The sequence below is a fragment of the Neomonachus schauinslandi genome, chromosome 12 (genome assembly GCF_002201575.2).
Source record: "Neomonachus schauinslandi chromosome 12, ASM220157v2, whole genome shotgun sequence".
Taxonomy (NCBI): Eukaryota; Metazoa; Chordata; class Mammalia; order Carnivora; family Phocidae; genus Neomonachus; species Neomonachus schauinslandi.
The window spans coordinates 54,967,727-54,987,180 of record NC_058414.1 but is presented as its reverse complement, the minus strand read 5'-3'; the positions used below and the strand labels follow the sequence as shown (position 1 = coordinate 54,987,180).

The following is a 19,454-nucleotide window of genomic DNA, read 5'->3' as shown; positions in this document are numbered from 1 at the left end:
ATTTCAGTCTCCCCTCCACTGCCAACATAACAAAAGCAAAAATTATCCAAATAAGGAAATAATGTGCTTTCCACAGAACAAAGACACTCAAAGGATTAAACTTTTAAAATTAATATTCACGTATGTGAAAAATCATGAATTAATACTTTACTTATTTTTAATCTCATCATAAAAATATCTTCTATTCTTCAGGATATATGTAAGAAAATGTTATGTATGAGATTAGAGATTACTCTTTTTATGTTACTTAATTGTCTCAATGTTTAGAATAGGTTACGGACAGCGGCCATCAACCATTTCAAGATTATACCCTCACAAATGTAATTTTTCAAAATATACAATAATTAACCTCCAGTTATTCTGAAGGATAGTGCAAATGAAGACATTCTTTGGGTCATGATTTCAAAACCTTATTTCAACATTATACTTCCTTTCTCTGCTCATAATCTGAGTAACAAAATATAGTACTGGCAGTAAGCACATTTTCTAATACTATTAGTGTAACAGTTAAGCCTACTGAGAACAAATGACAAAATGATTCAATGACAATATTCTCCACTTGTCTAAAAAACATGTGATATATTTAAATAAATATTTTATAGAAATGAACCCATGTCTTTCAGTGTTTTTGTTTCACCTTGATCTCAAACACAAAAGATTTATACAAAGATCACCTACCGGCTTACTACACCAACCATGTTACCAAATTCCCTTTAAGGATATAGTACAGCATTGAGGAGACTTGCCTGAAAGCAAACTAATAACTTTTAAAATTTATGTACAGAATTAAGAGTTCTGTGAACCCAGCATATTCCTCAGAAATGCGTGGGGCTTTTATTGTACAGTATCATTCTATCCTAGCCAGCAACTGAAAAGCTTTCTGCCATAGGATATAATCCACGGTGGGGATGTAGCAGCGCAGCTGATCTTCGACTGCTATCTAATGCTGCCTGATGCATTTATCCTCTTATTTGTGGTGACTGGCACCAGGTTCCCACTAGTGCCATTGGTAGTGTTGGTTGCCGAGCCGTTCACAACAATATAGTCGACCTTGTTCTCCAGCTTTACCAAACGTTGTAAAATGTCATCTAAAAGGACAGCAATTGTTCTTTTTAGATCCGCTAGGGAAGAAATCAGAATACACTGTATTAAACACTGATAGAACACTTCATATTTGTATTTTCCTAGTTTGGGGGGGAACTGAAACATTACTAAGGCATCCGAGAGAAAGTATACTAGAGACAAGGCACTCACACTACGCATTGGAAAAACCTAATTATTTTAATCAATAGCATCACATACAGAGCTTCCTAAAGGAATTTCAGAGTTATAAATGTGAAACTCGCTTTTCTAGTGCAATAAAACACATTTAAAGTCTGGTTCAAAACTGTATTCCCTCTGTAAGGAACCCCATTTACCTTGAGTTTCTTAAGCAGTTTGTAAAGATGACTGTGGGCAAGGCAGGTAAGGTAAAAAACCAGGTGAGCTAAGTAAGAAATTCAATGAAATGCTGAAACAAGAAACCTGGATCCTCCAGAAGCTGAAGTGTGTGTGTGAGTGGCGGAGCCTAGGATTCGGGGCAGATGCCAGGAAACGGATTAGTGCAACAGAGATACTAGCCGTGGTACTGGCTTAAATTTCTTCCAGAATGACGGGGAAGTTTATACCTCTTTGAGAGGTTAAGGGGTTTCAATAGGATTTACCTGGAAAGAATGAAATTATGACTCTTCCTTAGAATTATTTTTCCAAGCTTCCCCAAGGTACCTAGTATATATGAGGTGCTCAGTAAATGGCAACTAATACTGTGATTTTTTGCTGATCCCGAACCAAAAAAGCAACTCTAGCTCTAACAAACATCTAACAACAATTGATAAGTTTGCTGATGGTTCCGTTACAAAGAGATCAGAAAAAGCACAAGCAAAATAAAAAACATAAATTGGATTTCATCAAAATTTAAAACTTTTGGGCATCTAAGAACATTATCCAGAAAGTGAAATAACAAGCAGAATGGAAGACACTATTTGCAAATCATGTATCTGACAAGGGTTTAATCTCAAAAACATCTAAAAAACCCTTGAACAACAAAAGGACCCAAGTTGTTTTTTTTTTTTAAAGATTTTATTTATTTATTTGAGAGAGAGAGAATGAGAGAGAGAGAACACCTGAGAGGGGACAGGGTCAGAGGACGAAGCAGACTCCCCGCCGAGCAGGAAGCCCGATGCGGGACTCGATCCCGGGACTCCAGGATCATGACCTGAGCCGAAGGCAGTCGCTTAACCAACTGAGCCACCCAGGCGCCCTGGACCCAAGTTTTTAAATGAGCAAAGGACTTGAATAGACATTTCCCCAAATAAGATACGCAAATCAGTAGTAAGCGCAAGAAAAGATGCCCAACATCACAATGAGATACCACTTCAACCTACCAGGATGGCTATAATCAAAGAAAGGGAAAAACAGTACAGTACTGGAACAAAAATAGAAACACAGCTCAGTGGAAAAGATAGACTCCAGAAATAAACCTGTGCTTATATGGTCAATTAATCCACGACAAAGTAGGCAAGAATACACAATAGGAAAAAGACAGTGTCTTCAACAAATGCTGCTGGGAAAACTGGACAGCTTCATGCAAAAGAATGAAATTGAACCATTTTCTAACATCATACACAAAAATAAACTCAACATGGATTAAAACCTAAATGTGAGACCTAAATTCCTACAAGAAAACATAAGCAGTACTTTTTTGACATTGGCCATAGAAACATTTTTCTAGATAGGTCTTCTCTGGCAAGGGAAACAAAAGCAAAATTAAAGTAATGGGACTACACCAAAATAAAAAGCTTTTGCACAGGCAAGGAATCCATCAACAAAACAAAAAAGGCAACCTACTGAATGGGAGAAGATATGTGCAAATTATGTATCTGAAAAGGGGTGAATATCCAAAATATATAAAGAACTTGTACAACTCAACACCAAAAAAATAATAATATGATTAAAAATGGGCAGAGGACCATTATAGACATTTTTCCAAAGAACACATACAGATGGCCAAAAGATACATGAAAAGATGCTCAACATCACTTATCATCAGGAAATGAATGCAAATCAAAACCACAATGAGGGGCGCCTGGGTGGCTCAGTCGGTTAAGCATCTGCCTTCAGCTCAGGTCATGATCCAGGGGTCCTGGGATAGAGACCCGCATCGGGATCCCTGCTCAGCGGGGAGCCTGCTTCTCCCTCTCCCCACTGCTCATGCTCTCTCTCTCTCTCATTCCCTCAAATAAATAAAATCTTTAAAAATTTTTAAATTTAAATTTAAAAAAAAAACCCACAATGAGATATCACCTTACACCGTCAGAACAGCTAAAATCAAAGCAAGAAATAACAAGTGTTAGCAAGGAAGTGGAGAAAAAGGAACCCTCATACACTATTAGTGGGAATGCAAATTGGTGCAGCCACTGTGGAAAATAGTATGGAGGTTCCTCAAACCATTAAAAATAGAATTACCATATAATTCAGTTAATTCCACTACTGGGTATTTATCCAAAGAAAACAAAAACATTAATTTGAAAAGATACAAGCACCCCTATGTTTACTGCAGCATTATTTACAATAGCCAAGATACGGAAGCAACCCAAGTGTCCATCCATAGATGAATGGGTAAAGAAGATGTATTATATATACAATGGAATATTACTCAGCCATAAGAAGAATGAAATCTTGCCATCTGCAACGACGTGGATGGAGATAGAGAATATAATGCTAAGTGAAATAAGTCAGACAGAAAAACACAAATACCGTCTGATTTCATTCATATGTAGAATTTAAGAAACAAAACAAATGAACAAAGAAAAAAAGAGACCAAAAAAAACAGATTTGCAAATTCAGAGAACTGGTGGTTGCCAAAGGGGTGGTGTGTAGGGGAGATGGGTAAAACAGATAAAAGAGGATTAAGAGTACACTTATCTTGATACACCTGAAACTAATATAATAACACTGTTAATTATGCTTCAACAACAACAAAAAATTTTTAGAAGAAAATAAGCATTGGTAAGATATGGAGAAACTAACTCTCATACACTGCTGGTGTGAATATACAATGGTGCAACCACTGTAGAAAACAGTTTGGCAGTTCCTCAAAAAGCTAAACATAAAACTACCACATGACCCTGGAATTCCACTCCTAGGTTTGTATACATTTCCCCAAATTGAAAAGAGACTCAGAGATACTGGTACACCAATATTCACAATAGCCCAAAGGTGGAAACAACCCAAGTGTCCACCAATAGATGAAGAGATTGACAAAATGTGGTATATGCATGCAATGGAACATTATTTAGTGGAAGATGTTCTCTCTTTTTTAGATGGGGGGAGGGGAAGAGGGAGAGAGAATTTTAAGCAGGCTCCACACCCAGCTTAGAGCCCCATGCAGGGCTCCATTTCACGACCCTGAGATCATGACCTAAGCCAAAATCTAGAGTCAGACGCTTAACTAACTGAGCCACTCAAGTGCTCCAAAAGGCATGATGTTCTGAGACATGCTACAACATGGATGGATTTAAATACATTACACAAAGTGAAATAAGCCACACCAAAAAAGGGACAAATATATGGTTCCACTTACGTGAACTACCTAGAACAGACAAATTCATAAAGACAGAAAGTAGATTAGAGGTTACCAAAGGCCAGGGAAATGGTGAAATGGCAAGTTCTTGCTTAATGGTTAGTTTCATGTTTAGAGTGATGCAAGTTTTATAAAGTTAATAGTAATGGTTGTACAACACTGAGACTATAATTAACACCACTGAACTATATACTTTAAAAATGATTAAAATGTCAAATTTAATGTTATATTTATCATAATGTTTAAAAAGTGAAAAAATATCCAAAAGGAGCAGTGAGAGTAGCGGTGGTGGGTGGTGGTAGAGGGTGATAAGAAAATGCTTAGTACAAAATAAAACAAAAAATTAGAAAACACTTATTAAAAACAAAACAAGAAATCAATGTAATATAAAGTGACGTGAAAACTCTATTTGGAGGAAGTCTAAAGCATGGAAGAATGAGACTTTCCAAGAAGTGTATCTTCTGGCATCATTCATCATGAGAACTTACATATTCTAATTTGGTGGAAATGTATAAGAAAAAAAAAGTATAAAAAAAATCCTGTGACAAGAAGCATTTAGGGATGAAATGTCAAACTGTACCCCAAAGAGCATATACATTTGTATAGAGAAGGAAAGATAAAAACAAATGCAGAAAAGTTTTTAGCAAATGGTGAGTACAGATGAAAGATATAGGATGTTTATTATACAATTTGCCCTAATTTTCTGTAGATTGAAAATTTACAAAATAAAAGATCAGGAAGAAGAGACATTTCTTTATTAAGATCTTCCAATCAAGAGTTACAATAGTATTAGGTAAATAGGAGAGAATTAAATATTTTTTAAAAAATCTTTCAGCAACAAGACTAAAGGATCTGTTTTCCCTGGGGGTTACCTCCTGTATATTTGAAGAGGTAGCAACATAGGCCAGAAAGGTCTAGATAGAATAGCCTGGGGTGGGGGTGGGGGTTGTCTATCAGCCTGTTAATATAAAATGAAGCTAAAGCCCCAGGATGTTTGACACCAAGCTGAGGTGTGACCTGAATTACAAAGGTACAGCCTAATCATTGATTAGAATTAAGGCTTAATAACAAAGCTAAAGGTAAAACGTATGCAAAACAACTATTTGGTAATTTTACTTCAATAATGTCCTAAATTGTTAAATGAACCCTTCCAAATATTCTAAAATCAACTGGGGCCGTTTTTTGAGAGAGAGAAGGAGAGAGAGAGTGCACAGGTGCGTGCAGGTGAAGTGGGGAGGGTCAAAGGGAAAGAGAATCTCAAGCACGCTCCACACGCAGCACAGAGCCCAACACAGGGCTCAATCTCACAACCCTAAGATCATAGCCTGAGCTGAAATCAAGAGTCAGAGGCTTAACCGGCTGAGCCACCGAGGCACCCCTAAAATCAACTGTTTTAATAAAACATTACAAAAAACTCAGATTTCAACCATTTTGCTCCATGCTATAAAATCAGTTAGTTGACAAAAATAAAACTACTGTTTCCTGAACCTGGGATTCTTTTGAATATACCAAAATTCCCTTTCTCTAAATTCACAATATAATTTTATGTTTACATCTGATGGGATTACATATTTACGGGAATTACATGTTTATATTATATGGGAGTCCACAGTACTTATCCATAAAGCCCTATCATTGAAGGTGCTGGCTTATTAATAACTCCTTTCCTGCCCCTTTTCAGGACCCCTAAAAGCTACCTGAAAGCAGTATCATAGCCATCCTTTTACTCTCAGGTCACGATTTTGATACTTATCACACAGTGGACACTCAACAAATGTTTGAAATAAACATTTGCTGAATGTCTGACTCGTGTTTGGTAGGTGATATCATTGTTGAGATTGATGTAAAGGACCAGATTTAGGAAATAAAACCCTTTTTAAAAAAAATATTTTATTTATTTATTAGAGAGAGAGAGAGAGCACAGGCAGGGGAGGGGCAGAGGGCAACGGAGATGCAGACTCCCCACTGAGCATGAAGCCCTATGTGGGACTCGATCCCAGGACCCCAAGATCATGACCTGGAAGTCAGATGCTTAACCAAATGAGGCACACAGGTGCCCTGGAAATAAAGCCCTTTAAGACTGTTCTATATCTGCTTTAAGCTTCCCTATTCTGGAAGAAGAAATCAAATAGTTTAAGGGGGGGGGGAAGGAAAGAAAGAAAAAAATGAGCTATAACAAAGACATAAATACCATCAAAATTACACCTAGCCCAATTATTTCACTGTACACAAAAACCAAAAGGAGAATATAATGCTATTAAATATACTAAAAATACTGCATATAAAAAGATTTTAACTACACTAAACATAATCAGGAATTGTGAGGCACAGCAGGAAGCCACTATCATACCAAGGCCTATGGAACAGAGGGAGAAAGCAGCGAGGAAACCAGAGCCCAAGCCCCAGGCCACCCAGTGGAAAACAAAGCCAAGGCAGGCAGTCTAGGAGAAGCTGGAGCTAGTAAAGAGAGGGAGGCAGTAAGGGAGGCAGACAGGGAGCGAGAAAAATACCCTAGCCTTTCCCTTCCTCCTACTTTCCAAACTCCTGCCCATGCCCTCCATTGGCTGAATCCAGGCAGAAGCTCGCTGATTTGGGAACCTGGGCAACACTACCTACTCAAATCACCTCCCTTGAGATACAAAACAAAAGAGAGAAAACGTAAGTAACAAATCTGAAGGCAACCAGGCACAGGACCAGCACAAACAGCAAGTATACATGGCTTCATGAACCCCATACTTATGTCTCTCCGCTTTGATTTATCTCTTATTTATATCTCAGTAGGTTTTGCTGTTGGTATTCTTATGAGCTGCCTCAAATCTGTTATATAGAAGAGAGGCAGATATAAATAAAGATAACCATGTGTGTACACAAAAAAAAGGAATAAAATGTAGTAAAATTCAAAATGACTAATGAAAATGAAAGTAATATATCATATAAGTCAAAAACTTTGCCTTTATTAATATTTTTCAAATTCAGGGGTGCCTGGGTGGCTCAGTCATTAGGCATCTGCCTTCGGCTCAGGTCATGATCCCAGGGTCCTGGGATCAAGCCCTGCATCGGGCTCCCTGCTCAGCGGGGAGTCTGCTTCTCCCTCTCCCACTCCCCCTGCTTGTGTTCCTGCTCTCGCTCTCTCTCTCTGTCAAATAAATAAATAAAATCTTTAAATATATATATATATTTTTCCAATTCAAATTGATCTTTTACCACCAGTAACATCAGCTTAATGGTACAAGAAAGCAAGCTTAGAAGTCACTTGTTAATTATCAAAGTGAATTACCTACTATAAAGTTTATTATGAAGCTACTAGCAAAAAAAAAAGACTGCTTCCTAAGAAACATGAACTAATTGAAATTGAACAAAGACAGCACTGTTAGGTAAAAGTGGTTTCAAAAACCTCATAAACTCTACAATTAAATGTACATTGTTTAATCTTTTACTTTTCTAATACTGCCACCTTCTCCCACTGAGTACTGAATAAATTGTGTCATTCAATGAAAATTTTATTACTTCTTTACTTCAGAGTGCAAGACACACTGTTTAGACCTCATGAATGGATCCAGGTATGTTCCTGTCAAATTTTAAATACAAATTAAGGGGCACCTGGGTGGCTCAGTCGTTAAGCATCTGCCTTTGGCTCAGGTCATGATCCCAGGGTCCTGGGATCGAGTCCCGCATCGGGCTCCCTGCTCTGCGGGAAGCCTGCTTCTCCTTCTCCCACTCCCCCAGCTTGTGTTCCTGCTTTCGCTCGCTCTCTCTCTCTGTCAAATAAATAAATAAAATCTTTTAAAATAAATAAATAAATACAAATTAAATGCCAAGGGACATAAAATAAGCCTAATTTTTCTTAAATGAGAAAAGAAAAGCTGGAAAATGAACTTAACTAAATGATATATACCATAAATAAGCTACATTTTAAATAGCCACATCAAAATCACTTCTAACAGGAATTCTGAAATTAACTTTCCTTTAACATATTTAGGATATAAAAACTACTCATTTTATAGGTTTAGTTTGCCTTTTTAATGGTACATAACTTTTTTACTTTGAGATAATTGTAGATTTACATATAGTTGTAAGAAGTAATACAGAAATTCCTGCACTTTTACCCAGTTTCCCCCAATAGTAACATCTTTTAAAACTATATACAACATTACAACCAGAATACTGACATCAATACAGTCAAAATGCAGAATATTTCCATCACCACAAAAATCCCTGTTACCCTTTCATAGTAATACCTACTTGACTGTGTGGAATTGATATTCCTATTTAAACCTCTGTTAGAATTACCTAGCGAAGCCATCTGGGCCTAGAGATTTCTTTTTGGGGAGTTCTTAAGCTATAAATTAAATGTCCCTAATAGTTATAGAGCTCCCACAATTTTTTTAAAGATTTTATTTATTTATTTGACAGAGAGACAGTGAGAGCAGGAACACAAGCAGGGGGAGTGGGAGAGGGAGAAGCAGGCCTCCCGCTGAGCAGGGAGCCCAATGCAGGGCTCGATCCCAGGATCTGGGACCATGACCCGAGCCTAAGGCAGACGCTCAACAACTGACCCACCTAGGCACCCCAGAGCCTCCCACAATTTTTATATTGTATTTTCATTTTCATTTAGTTCAAACTATTTTTTAAATTTCCCTTCAGACTTCTTCTTTGATCCACAGATTTAGAAATGTGTTGTTTAGTTTCCAATTACTTGGAGATTTTCCCTGTTACTGATTTCTAGTTTGAGTTCATTGTGGTCAGAGAACACACTCTGTATAATTTTAATTATTGTAAATGGATTGAGGTTTGTTTTATGGCCCATATGATCTATTTTGGTAACTACTCGATGGACTCAAAAAACAAGTATATTCTGCTGCTGTTGACGGAGCTTCTATATGTATAAGACCCCATTGGTTAGATTGTATTCTTCAGATCTTCTGTATCTTTGCAGATTTTCTAAGTAGTTCTATCAGTTCCTGAGAGCGGGGTGTTTAAGGTCTCAATTGTAATTGTGGATTTACCTATTTCTCCTTTTAATTCTACCACTTTGTAGATACAAATTAGGATTGTTATTTCTTCTGGGTGGTTTGACCCTTTTATGATTATACAATGTCCTTCTCTGACTTTGCTAGTTTTCTTTGCTCTAAGTCTGCTTTATCTGATATTAATGGAACCCCTCCTACTTCCCTTTGATTGTTTGCATGATATATCTTTTTCCATCCTTTTACTTTCAGCCAGCCAATATTATTAAATTTGAAATGAGTTTCTTGCAGAGAGCACATACTTGGGCCACATTTCCTAATCCAGTGTGCCAATGTCTTTTAACTGGTATATTTAGAATATTTATATTTAGGGGCGCCTGGGTGGCTCAGTCGGTTAAGCATCTGCCTTCAGCTCAGGTCATGATCTCAGGGTCCTGGGATCGAGCCCCTCATCAGGCTCCCTGCTCAGTGGTGAGGCTGCTTCTCCCTCTCCCTCTATGATCTCTCTTGCTCTCATGCTCTCTCAAATAAATAAATAAAAATCTTTAAAAAAAAAAAAAGAACATTTATATTTAATGTAATTGTTATATATTAGGACTTAAGTCTGCCATTTAATTTTTTGTTTTATTTGTTCTGTTTTTAACTTCCCTGTTTTCTTTTTCCTGCTTTCTTGTAGATTATTTGGAATATTTTTTAGAATTCTTTTTTTGGTTTATCAGTAGTGTTTCTGAATGTATCTTTTTGTAAAGTTTTAGTGGTTGCTCTAGATATTACATCATATACATAATTTATCACAATGATTTTACTTGAGTGAAATACATAAGCTTCACCTCTCTTTACCATCAATGATTCATTTATGTCAGCTTGGCTAGGCTACAGTGCATAGACAATACACCAATCTACATGTTATTGTTAAGTCATTTTTAAGATGTGATTCGCATCACCTCTCAATATAATATGAGTGGACCTCATTCAACCAGCTGACGACCTTAAGAAAGAAGATTGAGGTTCCTGGAATAGGAAGGAATTCTAACCTCCAGACTGACTGACTTCAAACTCAGGACTGTAATGTCAACTCCAGCCAGAATTTTCAGCCTATCAGCCTATCCTGCAGTTGACTTTCCAGCCCTCATAGTTGTATAAGCCAATTTCTTAAAGTCCATCAATCTCTCTCTCTGCTCTGGAAAACCCTAATATACCATCCTTTTACCCTATTCCATTTATATTGCCTTAAATATCTCCTTTATATACATCTAGAATCACATCCATGTTATAATTTTGGCTTCAGTCATCATAGTTTAGAAAACTCAAGAAGAAGGGCGCCTGGGTGGCTCAGTTGGTTGGGCGACTGCCTTTGGCTCAGGTCATGATCCTGGAGTCCCTGGATCGAGTCCTGCATCGGGCTCCCTGCTCGGCGGGGAGCCTGCTTCTCCCTCTGACCCTCCCCCCTCTCATGTGCTCTCTCTCATTCTCTCTCTCTCAAATAAATAAATAAAATCTTTAAAAAAAAAAAAAAAGAAAGAAAGAAAACTCAAGAAGAAACCTACTGAATTACCCTTTTTTTTTTTTTTAAAGATTTTATTTATTTAATAAAAGAGAGAGACACAGCGAGAGAGGGAACACAAGCAGGGGGAGTGGGAGAGGGAGAAGCAGGCTCCCCGCTGAGCAGGGAGCCCGATGTGGGGCTCGATCCCAGGACCCCGGGATCATGACCTGAACTGAAAGCAGACACTTAACGACTGAGCCACCCAGGCACCCCTACCCTTATTTTTATTTGCTGTGTTCTGTCTTCCTTCCTGACAGTTCCAAGGTTCCTCCTTTTATTTTTTGTTTAGAGTACTTCCTTTAGCCATCTCTTAGAGTAGGTCTGCTAATCTTTTCCTTCATCTGAGAAGGTCTTTGATATCCCTTTCATTCCTAAAGGATATTTTCACTGGGTATCGAATTCTGTATTTTTTTAAATATTTATTTAAGTAATCTCTACACTCAACCTGGGGCTCGAACTCACCACCCTAAGATTAAGAGTCTCATGGTTTTCTGACTGAGCCAGCCAGGAGTCCCTAGAATTCTATATGGCTAGTTCTTTCCTTTCAGCACCTTAAGAATATTTTGTCACTTCCTTCAGGCCTCAGTGGTTTCTGATGAGAAATGCACTGTTATTTGAATTATTTTTCCACTAGAAGGTGTCATTTTTTTTCCCTCCAATTGCATTTAAGATTTTTTTTTCTAGTTGCTCTGTAAGTTTTCAGAAGCTTAATTATGATATACCGTGACATGGATTTTAGGAGGCTTACCCTACTTAGGGTTCACTCAGCTTCTTAAATCTAAGGTCTATGTCTCAGCAAATTTAGGAAGTTTGCAACCATTATTTTTTTGAGTACTTTTCCAGCTCTGCCCTTATTCTCCCCTCCTTCCAAAACTCCAATGACACAAATGTTACATCTTTTGTTATAGTCCCACAGGTTTCTAAATCTCGGGATTTTTTCCAAGTCTATTTTTTCTCGTGTTCAGATTGGGTAATTATATTGTTCTATATTCCAGTTCACTGATTCTTTCATTTCCATTCTGTTAAGTCAATCTGCTGAGCTTTTTATTTCAATTACTGTACTTTTCAGTTCAAAAACTTCCATTTGGTTTTTCTTTATACGTTCTATTTATATCCTGAGACTTTCTTTTTATTTTTAAAGATTTATTTATTTATTTGACAGAGAGAGACATAGTGAGAGCAGGAACACAAGCAGGGGGAGTGGGAGAGGGAGAAGCAGGCTTCCCGCAGAGCAGGGAGCCCGACGTGGGGCTCGATCCCAGGACCCTGGGATCATGACCTGAGCCGAAGGCAGACGCTTAACACTGAGCCACCCAGGCGCCCCTATCCTGAGACTTTCTATTCCTTTGTTGAGGCTATTTTTTCATTTGCTCTATGTTCATTAATTCCTCATTGAAGCATTTTTAATGACTGCTTTAAAATCTTTTTCAGATAATTCTAACACCTGCCAATGATTGTCTTCTCTCATTCAGTTAAGAGATTTAACCAATTCTTGGTATGACAAGTGATTTTTATTTGAAACCTGGACACTTACATATTAGTTTATGAGATCCTGGATCTTATTTAAATCTCCTATATTAGATGGTTTTCTGATACTACTGTGGCAGGGCAGAGGGGTGCCCCCTTACTACTGCCTGGTGGAAGGAGAAGTCTAAGTTCCCCATTTAGCCTCCATTGTCACCCTGAGGGTGGTGAGCTCCTCATCACTGCTGAATGGAGGTAGGAGTTCCAGGTCCCCAAGTACTCTTCATTGATACTGTGGCGGGGATGGCCTCCTTACCTCTGGGCAATAGTGAAAGTCCTGACTCTCCATTAAGACTCCTCTGACATCACCCCAGAGAGTGTGGGATGGGCACCTCACTACGGCCAGGTGGGCATGGAAGTCCTGGCTCCCCATGTGGTCTCCAGTGGTACCATGAGGGAGGGGGATGTTGGATGCCTCATTATAGTATCACCAGGGTGGAAATGTAGGCTCCCCATTTGGCCTTTGATCATGCAGGTAGTGGTGCAGCCACAATATTTTCCTGTGATGTCTGGCTGGAGAATTCTTATTGTCTAAAAGTTTTCTGTCTTGTCAGGCTGGCCCTTTCTTGGCTACAAGAACAGGTTTCTATTGGGGAGGTTACTGGCTTCTTCAGCTCTAAGTCTGGAATATATGAGGTTAAAACAAAACAAAACAGGGGTGTCTGGGTGGCTCAGTTGGTTAAGTGTCTGCCTTTGGCTCAGGTCATGATCCCAGGGTCCTGGGATCAAGCCCCGCATTGGACTCTCTGCTCAGGGGGGAGCCTGCTTTCCCCTCCCCCCCCACTCTTGCACTCTCTGTCGCTCTAATAAATAAATAAAATCTTAAAAAAAAAAAAAATTGGGGTCATACCACTGTATCCTGAGGTCCCTAGCCAGTCTGACTTTTTCTCTTCTAGATCCTTATGCTTGTTTTATATAAAATGTCCAGAGTTGGGGCACCTGGGTGGCTCAGTCGTTAAGCGTCTGCCTTCGGCTCAGGTCATGATCCCAGGATCCTGGGATCGAGCCCCGCATCGGGCTTCCTCCTCCGCGGGAAGCCTGCTTCTCCCTCTCCCACTCCCCCTGCTTGTGTTCCCTCTGTCACTATATCTCTCTGTCAGATAAATAAATAAAATCTTTAAAAAAAAAAAAATGTCCAGAGTTTTCAGTTGTACTTAAATGGGAATAGGGAAAGATGGATAGCATAGGAACAGGGAAAGGAGGGATCCCCATCTTCTCAAAGTCCCTAATTTAGGGAATTTTTTAAAATTGGTTTCCTTCAACCTTAAAAGATATTCTCTAGGGGTGCCTGGTGGCTCGGTCGCTGGGCGTCTGCCTTCGGCTCAGGTCATGATCCTGGGGTCCGGGATCAAGCCCCCACATCAGGCTCCCTGCTCGGCGGGAAGCCTGCTTCTCCCTCCTCCACTCCCCCTGCTTGTGTTCCCTCTCTCACTGTCTCTCTCTCTGTCAAGTAAATAAATAAAATTAAAAAAAAAAAAAAGATATTCTCTAGGGGTGCCTTGGTGGCTCAGTCAGTTAAGCGTCTACCTTAAGCTCAGGTCATCATCTCTAGGTCCTGGGATCCAGCCCTGCATCAGGCTCCATACTCAGTGGAGAGTCTGCTTCTCCCTCTCCCTCTCCCACTACCACCATTTGTATGCTTTCTTGCTCTCTCAAATAAAATCTTTAAAAAAAGGATTCTGTAGCAGCTTGTTTTCTGAAAATGTTTATAGCACTGTTTCCATTCATTACTTATATAATAGCTTACATATTCGAAAAATTGATTCAATTAAGAAAATTTAACCTCCATTTCTTTCTTTTTTTTTAAGATTTTATTTGGGATCATGACCTGAGCTGAAGGCAGACACTTAACCGACTGAGCCACCCAGGCGCCCCTTAACCTCCCTTTCTAAAGGGAATTTTTTATAGACTTATATGGAAGAACTATTTGTTAACTTATTTGCAGAAAAGCATTTAAATATCAGTATGAAATTGTTCTCTAATTCTCCCAAAATATTTTTCAAGTCCATCTTTTAAAAATGTTTAGCCACACAGGCAGACAGGAAAACCAAAACTCTTAAAAGAAAATAGGGTCAGTCTCTGGAGGGAAAAAGCCTGAACTGATAAAACACTAGTATTGCTACAGATTCAGGAACAGTATAGGAAACCATGCATCAACTGCAAAGTGTCCTCTTAACAGTCACTGTGAAGCTCAGAGCCAGTATCCCCAATTCATTGTTCTAGGCAAAACCTAGAACCCAAAAGAGATGTTACATGGGAAGAAACAAAATTACATCAGAGAAGATTAAGAACATTGAGAAAAAGACATAAAGCAGGTAGAAATGAGTTTATGTTACAGATAAAGCACAAGTTACTGCTCAAAATTTACAGACAGTGATCTATAAAGCTGAACTGACCTGCCTATGACCTTTGCAACAGTAACAATCCACTGAAGACTAGCATTTAAAAAAATTACGTTAGGGGTGGCTGGGTGGCTCAGTCGGTTAAGCATCTGCCTTGGGCTCAGGTCATGATCCTGGGGTCCTGGGATCAGGCCCCGAGTCCAGCTCCCTGCTCAGCAGAGACTCTGCATCTCCCTCTCCTTCTCCCTCTGCCCCTCCCCCAACTCGTGCTCACTCACACTCTCTCTCTCAAATAAATAAAATCTTTTTAAAAAAAGCTTATGCTTGGGCGCCTGGGTGGCTCAGTTGGTTAAGCGACTGCCTTCGGCTCAGGTCATGATCCTGGAGTCCCGGGATCGAGTCCCGCATCAGGCTCCCTGCTCGGCAGGGAGTCTGCTTCTCCCTCTGACCCTCCTCCCTCTCATGCTCTCTGTCTCTCATTCTCTCTCTCGCAAATAAAAAAAAATAAAAAAATAAAAAAATTTAAAAAAAAAAATTTAAAAAGCTTATGCTTATTTTCCCAACCTGGAAAAACAGGTTAAATAGCTCAAAGGAAGACCGTTCAATAAATGTTTTTAATTGACTAGCTTTTTTGTATAGCAATGAGAAGCAAATGGTTTCTAGAGATGGCTAAAGGTTCAAGTACTCCAGAACTTGTAAAAATCTCATTTTATTGTAACTTACATTGCCATGTCAAATTAATGGAGCAAAAGATGGAATTCAAATAATCAATCTGGACTAACTGGCTACCTAATTTGGAAAAAGGAACCTGCATCTCTTACTGCTTGCACCAGAAATTTCAACTACATTACAGACATAAATGTAAGAACAAAAACAGAAACAAAAAAGCCCCACCATATTAGAGTGTAAGCTTTGGAGGAAAAATTTTAAGCATAAAACTAAACAATAAAAATGATAGACTACAGGGCGCCTGGCTGGCTCAGTCGTTAAGCATCTGCCTTCAGCTCAGGTCATGATCCCAGCGTCCTGGGATCGGGCCCCCGCATTGGGCTCCCTGCTCAGCAGGAAGCCTGCTTCTCCCTCTCCCACTCCCCCTGCTTGTATCCCCTCTCTCACTTCTCTCTCTGTCAAATAAATAAAATCTTAAAAAAAAAAGATAGACTACATGAATTTTTAAAACAATATACCAAGTTATTAGGCAACTAAAACCAGAGGAAAACATTTGCAACATATAACAGCATTAATGTCTTTATAAAGAATCAGTCAATTAAGAAATTTCCCAGCAGAAAAATTGGCAAAGGATACAAACAATTCATTCACACAAACAAAAAATACAAATAGCCAACAAACAAAATCTTTTAACCGCTCCTATAAACAAAGAAATGCAAAAGCAAACAATTAGAGGTCATTTAAAAATTAAATAAAATTGGTATAGTGCGGAGAAACTGGCATTTTCACACTGGTGGGAAAGTGGTCGTAGGAATGTATACTGGTGGGGCCATTCTGAAGGACAATCTCACAAATGTCTATTAAATTTAACATGCATATCCTTGACCAAAAAATTCCACTTCTAGGAAATCGACCCTCCGGAAACATTCACACAAACATGAAATACCCACACACTTATACTCACACATACATTTCACACCATACATACATACATTGCAGCATTGAATCAAACACAAAAAAGGTTAGCAACAAATTATCCATCATTACAAAATAAGTGGGCAGGGGTGGGGGTGGGAGGGGAAGGTTAAGGAATATTTATAAAATAAAACAATATTAAGTCATTGTAAAGGATATTTAGACCTATATGTAATAACATGGAAAGATATTCACAGTAATTAAGTGAAAACAGATAAGCTGCAAACTAGTATCCACAGTACAATTCCATTTTTGTTCAAAATCAAACAATGCGCTAGGTCATGCGTAGGCAAACTACAGCTGGTTGGCTGTCTTGGTAAATAAAAGTTGCGCTGGAACACAGCCACGCTCATTTATTGCAATGGAGACCATATGACCCACAAATCTGAAAATATTTACTATTTAGCCCTTAAAGGAAAAGCCCCCAATATGGGCCAAATGAACTGACATTCTCTCTGCCCTACTTTTACTTATCTATGTTGTATATTTCTGCAATATTAGAATGTTTATAATAAACATATATTTATAATCAGAATGAAGTAAAGCAGTATTTCTGGGAATTGGTTAAATACCATGTGGGCATTAAATGATGTAGGTATATATTCACTGACATAGAAATATTTCCACCATATATTAAATTTTAAAATACAGTTTATCAAATACCATATGTAGATACCTCTGATGGTTGCTTTCAAAACCAAGTCGTTATGCGCAGCTGGGCAGCAGAGCACAGATGGCTGCTACCTTTTAAAATATCACAGTTATTTTGCTCAAGTAGAAGGAATTTATTTTCAAGCATTTCTCTTGTTCTAAAAGATTTGCTTCTTCGTTCTTTTTTTTTTTTAAGATTTTATTTATTAATTTGACAGACAGAGACACAGACAGAGGGAACACAAGCGGGGGAGTGGGAGAGGGAGAAGCAGGCTTCCTGCCGAGCAGGGGGCCCGATGATGGGCTCAATCCCAGGACCCTGGGATCATGACCTGAGCCGAAGGCAGACGCTTAAGGACTGAGCCACCCAGGCGCCCCTTCTTTGTTATTTCTATCAGTGTCCTTAGACTAAGCAGAATGTAAAACAATGTAATTTCTGCATCTCTGTCTGCCACAAGTACCTCCATCTCGTGTATAGCAGCTCCTTCATCTCTAAGTCATCTAAATTTGATCCTCAAGAGCAAATGCAGGCTAACCCTCATCAATTCATAAGAACCGTCATAAAGGGGAAAGAAAAATAGAAAGTGTCCAGGGTACTCCCAGATAAAGATGGTAAACTGAAAAAAGGCATTTAACCTCTGCTGACTCTGGATGAAAGAGGACTTCAACCACCTCCATTTTGACCTCAGTCTGTACTTTCTAATTGATTAAGTTCTTCTTTCCAGATTATCTCTTAACTCTGGCAAAAGATCTTGTGGACAAAGCATCCCATGATGGGAACCCAAACTACCCCCTCAAGTATAAGGACTGCCCTGAGCCAGCAAGACCCTGCATGATTGACCCCAAGACAATGATCAATTGAACCTTCACTGCCTACCTGCACATACCCACCAACCTTTGTCCCACATTTTCTTTACATAAATCTGGAAGCATTTTCGGCACTTTGGAGACAAGCTTAGGGACACTAGTCCACTGTCTCCCAGTGGTGGCCTCACTGAAATAAATTCCTTTCTTGTTTCACTATCGCTCATTGTCTCTGCCTCTGCATTTTGTCAGGGCAAGTGGCAGAACGTGGTCTGTTTCAGCCTCCCAGAGCCAGATGCTCTCACACCCCTGCATCTTGGCTACATGGATACTCCACCAAAACAGTAAGGGTGCTTTTAGCTCTCTTTTTCTTTCTTTCTTTTTTTAAGCATAAAACCACGAAGCCAAGGGGCTCCTGGGTGGCTCAGTCGTTAAGCGTCTGCCTTCAGCTCAGGTCATGATCCCAGGGTCCTGGGATCGAGCCCCGCATCGGGCTCCCTGCTCCGCGGGAAGCCTGCTTCTCCCTCTCCCACTCCCCCTGCTTGTGCTCGCTCTCTCGCTGTGTCTCTGTCAAATAAATAAATAAAATCTTTAAAAACAAAAACCACGAAGCCAAAGATAACAGAAGACAAGACAATAGCAACACAACTCCAGACACTGGAAAGCAGAGAGATGAGTGTTAAATGTTGGATCTTAGAAGAAAAACCAAGAAGCAATTCGATTACCTCCACAGAACTGTGGGGTTCTTAAAAGGCCCAGGGATTGTTATACTGGGTACCAATGCAAATAGGGGGTGGAGCACCTGGGTGGCTCAGGTGGTTAAGCATCCGACTCTTGATCTCACCTCAGGTCTCAATCTCAGGGTCATGAGTTCAAGCCCCTCATTGGGCTCCACACTGGCCATGGAGCCTACTTTAAAAAAGAAAAGAAAATAGGAGAAAAGAAAAGACTAAAATAGAAGAATTGGGTGAAAATTTATGTATGATGACATTTGATTCCTAAATTATCTAGAACACTCCCACACTGGGCAAGAGTCCCTCACCCACCACAGAAAATATGAGAGGCATTTCTGAAGCCAGTAAAACAGTTGAGGGCCTGGGTACAACACTGAAAACTCAAGGAGTAAATGAAAATTTACATTTACGTTTCACTCACTCAGTGAAGCTGAGACTACCCCTCCCCCTGCCCCCCAGCCTTTTCCTATCATTCAGATCCTAGAACACTTGGAGGCCTACACTCTCCAGCAAGAGACTGGAAGTCCTTCTCTAGGGAACCTGATCAGCTCAGGAGGAAAGGCCTAAATACACTGTTATTTGGGATACCACGAAGAAATAGACACTGATATTATGTAAGAG

The 19,454-nt window shown here is 39.3% G+C and overlaps 1 protein-coding gene across 1 annotated transcript in view; it reads right to left on the bottom strand.

The window, feature by feature from the left end:
* Positions 1–835: 835 nt before the first annotated feature.
* The window catches only part of CCDC126 (coiled-coil domain containing 126), a 47,627-nt gene continuing 29,008 nt past the window's right edge, over positions 836–19,454 (bottom strand). The window contains exon 3 of the mRNA XM_021689715.1: positions 836–1,121. Coding sequence (XP_021545390.1) covers positions 937–1,121 — 185 coding nt within the window. The 3' untranslated portion in view covers positions 836–936. The remainder of the gene's footprint in view (positions 1,122–19,454) is intronic.